Source organism: Arachis ipaensis, chromosome B09, assembly GCF_000816755.2.
Source record: "Arachis ipaensis cultivar K30076 chromosome B09, Araip1.1, whole genome shotgun sequence".
Taxonomy (NCBI): Eukaryota; Viridiplantae; Streptophyta; class Magnoliopsida; order Fabales; family Fabaceae; genus Arachis; species Arachis ipaensis.
Window position 1 is genome coordinate 121,803,628 of NC_029793.2, and position 5,684 is coordinate 121,809,311.

Genomic DNA, 5,684 nt, shown 5'->3' on the forward strand with positions numbered 1-5,684 from the left:
GATTATTCATCTTATATTTTAATAGACTATACTCATTACTATTTGAATTATCGCTTTCTATTTGTAAAATTATTCCAACTTAATATTTAGTATATATCTAATTAATATGTTTCTATTTCATTAACAAAACTCTTTCCATCCACGATGGATGAATGAAAATATAGAGTATAGAAAACAATTGAACAATAATTTTAAATAGTAAATATTACTTCAAAAAAATATTTTAATATTCTAGTACTTATTGAGATCTTTTTTATTTATGGTGTATTCGTACAATCCAATTAACAAATTGTTCTAGAAATGGATAAATAAATTGTTATTCTTTAAAATTTTCATTTGTATTCACATAATAAACACCCAATTGATTTTTCTATTAAAAAGAATATATCAAAATTTATTATTAAAAATTAGAGAAAATTCCACTCCTCTCTTCTGCGAGATGTTAAAATGACATTCCCTTCCGTTCTATTTTATAAATGTACATTTCTCTCCCTTTTAACTTTTAAAAAACCTCCACAAAAATTTTAGTAAAATCACAATTTAATAATTAAAAAATTATTGAAGGATAGGTATCTTAGAAAAAAAATAATTTAATTATTAATTTTTTTAAAAATATTTTGGTAAAAATACAATTTAATCAATAAAAGAATAATTTATTAAAGAGTATTTTGGTAAGCAAAATTTAATGATAAAAAATAAAATTTTTGTTAATGGGTATTTTTTCAAAAAATAATTTATTTTTTCTTAAAAAATGGATAAAGTTAGTTAACACAAAAAATTTAAAATGGATTAAAAATGAGGTTTTTTAAAAGTTAGAAAGAAAAGAAATGTATATTTATAAAATAGAAGGGAGGAGAGTATCATTTTAACATCAAGAAAAGAGAGTGAAATTTTCTCTAAAAATTATATGTCAGATCAGTTCTATATACTATTTCTTAATAACAGAACTTTTTATTATGTAAAATTTTCAACCAAAAGAACATATATTATTTAAGACTATAAATTTAGTTTTTTATTAAGCAAAACTTTAATAATTTATCTAAATTATTTTTCGATGTCTTTATTTTATTCATAAAACATAAAAAGAATCATGTATACAACTAAAAGCTAATATGTTCTTCTATTCATTGTTTTAAGTTTTAACTATTTCAAACTTTAAAAACCTTAAATTCCTAAAATCGAAACCTTAAATTTTAAAAGTATTTAAAGAATATTAATTTGTGAAATGAACAAACTCAAAGAATTTCATCATTATTTTAACTCTGGATAAGTATATTTACACTTGAAATGAAAGTAGCATAACATTATTTCATGAAAATCAATATTATTTATTTATTAGGATTTGTTGTGTAACAGTAATTGTCAAACAATTAGTTTAACTCAACATGCTTATATGGAATCCATATAAAATATTTTCATTTGAGATGTTAAAAAAAAATAGTACCAAAGATTGTCTTAACAAAATTATTTGTTTATAGAAAATTAAAAAAAATTAAGAATGCATCAGTAAAGCTTTATCTTATTCTTCTCTGCATTAACTACTTCCAAACTTTTTGTTGTATCTGTACTTTTCCTATAACATAAAATTAGCATCATAAACTCATTTTTGAAGAGAAACCGCAGAAGCAAATTACCCAAAGCATTCTGTTTAAGAGGACCCTTTGAAAACAACAAACTCTCGCAACTCAGAAAGTAAGTAGAATATTTTGTCCCCACATTAATTTATTCACCACCTTTGTTCTCATTCTCTTCAAATAATAAAATAATAACAAACCACTCACCATTCTCAAAAATCACGCATTCTACCACTTTGTATCGCATTATTTTATCAAATTCAAAACTTAGACTAAGATATATCTCTCTCTATAGAGAGAGAGAGAGAGAAAGACAAAGGGTACAGTAAATGCACATCTAAAGAGGTTAGTATTAAGCAATCCATCCAAAGGAAAAAGTGAATAGCAATTGAAGGACCACAAAAACAAACAAGAATACTTGTATTGTGTTGTAGTATTCTATGGAGTCAGTCACTTGCTCAAAAAACCAAAAGAGAAGAAAGAAATGAAATCCCTTTTTTCTTTCCTCCCTGATTCAGCAAAAAAGCAAAATTTGACAAGAATCAACCACAGCCCTTGATTCCTTTCCTTAATCAGAACAAAACCCTCTCTGAATCTGATAAAATAACACCACCCCACAAAAAAAGAAATGAGTTTTCATTGATTTGAATTTGATTCCTCTCAGACAAATCATCAAACACCACTCAGGCATAGAAATGGGGTTTCCAAGAAAGACTCTCTTCCTCCTCGTGTTCATGGTCTTGTTCACAAACCACTACTACTCTGAATCTGCTTCAGACTACACAACCTTGGTCTACAAAGGTTGTTCCAAAGACACATTCACAGATCCAAATGGTGTTTACTCACAAGCACTCTCATCACTGTTTGGCTCATTGGTGGCCCAATCAACAAAAACAAAGTTCTTTAAGGCCACAAGTGGGAGTGGCCAATCCACCATGACAGGAATCTTCCAATGCAGAGGTGATCTCTCAACCTCTGACTGCTACAACTGTGTCAGCAGGCTCCCTGTCCTCTCAGACAAGCTTTGTGGCAAGACCATTGCTGCAAGGATCCAGCTCCTAGGTTGTTACATGCTCTATGAGGTTGCTGGATTCTCAGAACAAGTCTCAGGGATGCAGATGCTGTTCAAGGCTTGTGGGGCAACAACAAGAAGCAATGGTGGGTTTGAGGTGAAGAGGGACACTGCATTCTCTGTTATGGAGAATGGTGTTGTGAGTGCCCATGGATTCTATGCTACTAGCTACCAGGGTTTGTATGTGATGGGTCAGTGTGAGGGTGATGTTGGTGATTCTGATTGTGGGGAGTGTGTGAAGAATGCTGTGCAGAAAGCTGAGGTTGAATGTGGAAGTTCTACTTCGGCGCAGGTTTATTTGCACAAGTGCTTCATTAGTTATGGTTATTATCCTAATGGGGTTCCTAGGGGCCATTCTTCTTCTTCTTCTTCTGCATCATCATCATCTTCTTACTCCTCATCTTCCTCAGGTAATCAATCAATCAATGAATGTTTTTTTATTTACTCAATTCGATCCAAATCAAACCGACTCGAATCGATTCAATTTCCAGGCTTCAAACACAAAACCTTTCATCAAGGGACTAAAGTCCATGAAATTTTCACATTCCTAGATCTCAATTTTGTGACACCATTCACTAAATGTCATTTATGTAACCTTGGTTTGATTATTTGGCCAATTGATGCAACTGGCAGGGCAAAATACCGGGAAGACAGTGGCTATAATATTAGGAGGGGCAGCAGGGGTTGCATTCTTGGTTATTTGCTTGCTATTTGCTAGGAGTTTGATGAAGAAACATGATGGTAGGTGTTATTTTCATGTCTTGCATGATTGATTTCTCTAATACTAGTTTAGTTTATTACTTAATCATTCTATTTTATATTGATAGTTTGCAGTTAGAGACATTAACTTATAAATGTGTTCAAAGGATTAAAATGAGTCATGAATATAAAAGAAAGGAATTACTTTAGAAAAGGACTAATTGTCTAATTCTGTGTATATTGGTGATGTGATTTTGGAATATCCTTTTTATTGCACAGATCATTGACAGTGGAATATGGTTGGCGTGAGGAAGCAATATTCTTCTTTGGGTTTGTGGATTTGTTTCTAGATATATAGCTTTTGTATGAAAGAGATGGAAAAGTTTTCTGGTAAATAGACTTAGCTGATAGAGAAAAGAATCTGGGGTGGCTCAAATGTGGGGACTACTCCTATAGTTCTTGTAGTTAGGTAAGAAGAAGATTTTGTTGTGAACAAACAGTATAATTAGCTCATCAAAGTTAGAAAAAAATATTTTTTTTTTATTTTTTTTTCACATTATTACCTTGAGGAATGAATGTTTGTCATCCTTAAATGGATGAAAATTTTGTGGCTTCACCCCCTTTAACCATGTGGGTATCTCTTTTTATCAGTTTTTTGCGCTACTCTCTCCTCTACTACTATTCTATTGAGTCTCCATTTTTATTTTATTTTTTTCTTGTTGCACTAACTTTAACTTTTTCAAAAGTGCAAACTTACGGCTTTTTTTTAATAAATAAAATAAATATTTTAATTACGGATACGCATAATTTGGTGAGTATTTATCGATTTCCATAATGTTACTTATCTCGTTTACACTGTAGTGTAAACGAGATAAGACACAAATACGTATCAACATATCACGTTTGCACACGTGTAATGTGAAAAATAGCGGTTAGATATCTCGTTTACAGTGTAAATGAGATACGACCATACTTACTGTAAACGAGATACGCTGGAACTTAAAACGTTTACACAGTAAACGAAATACAGTACGACAAAATCAACAAGTTATAAAAGGATCAGCAAACCGTTGGTTTTCCTCACATAACTCTCAATCCTTCTTCTCTTTCATTTTTTTCCCAAAAACTTAGCAAAAATGTCTAGTGACAGTGGTTTCTTTGTTGTGATGGTGTATCCCAACTGTCAGATGAGAAACAGTGACAGTAGGGTTATATTTGAGTGTGAGAGTCTTGCGCTGTTGCGAACTCGAAGAGCAAATTCGTTGTCCGAGTTAAAAAGTATGATATTGACGCGCGTTGGTGGTGTGGAAAGAAAAGAGGTCGATAAAACTGGGTATAGGATGCTAGCACTGATGGGGAATGGTGTATTTCGGTTTCGTCTGTTCTGACTCGTTAGCGATGAGCTTGTGCACCTAATGTTTGACGTGCACAGGAGAATTATGGTTGAACAAGTGATGGAGCTTTTTGCGGAGGTTCGTGATGTTGGTGGTGGTGGTTCTAACAGCTCAAACTTTGTACAATATGACCGTCCTCTTGCACTATGACCCTTGCACTGTGCTAGTCCAGTAGTAGACATGGCCGTTAAGGATGAGGAATCCGACGAAAAGTACGTTGTCGATAGCCTGTATGATAAAATAGAATTCATATAATAAAGTCATCAAAATGAACAAGCACAGCTCAATAAAAAAGGATTGATTCTTCGTTATAGATTATCTTTTTTCTTACAAGACAACAATCAAAATTTGATTGTCATAGTTTTCGTTTTCGAACAGATGACGAGGATGAGTTCAGGGTTGGTCACATATTCAGAAGCAGAGAGGCACTACAAGGTGTGAAGAATTACAGCATTCGAAGAAGTACTGAGTATCGAGTAGTCGAGTCGGGTCAGTTAAAGTACTACGTGCATTGTCAGGGTTCATTCTTGTGGTATATCCATGAAACTAGCAGCGGTGTGCATCCGGCTATGTCCGTGGTATCATGATGTGCTACATGGCATAAGGAGTGGTAGGTCCATGCAAGCACAGCAGACCTCTATGACAGACCGCTGCACCTCCCAAAGTCAGCCAACAATGGAACCATCTAATATGCACTTGATTGTTGGACTTGTCGGTTATCAGGTAACCACCGATCAATAGCATGATGTAACATCTAGTGTACTGTCAGAGGGTGGCTAGATCCAAAGTAACTGGTATGTGCCGGACTTGGTCCTAAAGCCATGTCATCTTGATGCTAAATGAATTCTTCCTCTGGGCACCCTGTTGCAGACCATGTGGGCGTCTGGCACTTAGGAGTTCCTCCATGTACTTCCATGTTGGTCGCTGGTACCAAGTTTGGAAGTC

The 5,684-nt window shown here is 33.5% G+C and overlaps 1 protein-coding gene across 2 annotated transcripts; it reads left to right on the top strand.

Moving 5' to 3' along the window:
- Window positions 1,845-3,995, top strand: LOC107619714 (cysteine-rich repeat secretory protein 3). Of its 2 annotated transcripts, none has more exons than XM_021112641.1 (3): window positions 1,845-3,056; window positions 3,138-3,387; window positions 3,625-3,995. In XM_021112641.1, the coding sequence occupies exons 1-2, from the start codon at window positions 2,270-2,272 to the stop codon at window positions 3,362-3,364; spliced, it is 1,014 nt and encodes a 337-aa protein (XP_020968300.1). In that variant the 5' UTR covers window positions 1,845-2,269; the 3' UTR covers window positions 3,365-3,387; window positions 3,625-3,995. The 2 variants fall into 2 exon arrangements, with proteins under 2 accessions (XP_020968300.1, XP_016177496.1); XM_016322010.2 differs by having other exon boundaries at window positions 1,868-3,056; window positions 3,280-3,387.

What these genes read in the sequence shown, in the direction of transcription:
- LOC107619714 (XM_021112641.1), top strand. Translation starts at nt 2,270, where the DNA reads ATGGGGTTTCCAAGAAAGACTCTCTTCCTCCTCGTGTTCATGGTCTTG. An exon ending in TTACTCCTCATCTTCCTCAG is followed by an intron (nt 3,057 to 3,137) that starts GTAATCAATCAA and finishes TTCAATTTCCAG; the next exon opens with GCTTCAAACACAAAACCTTT.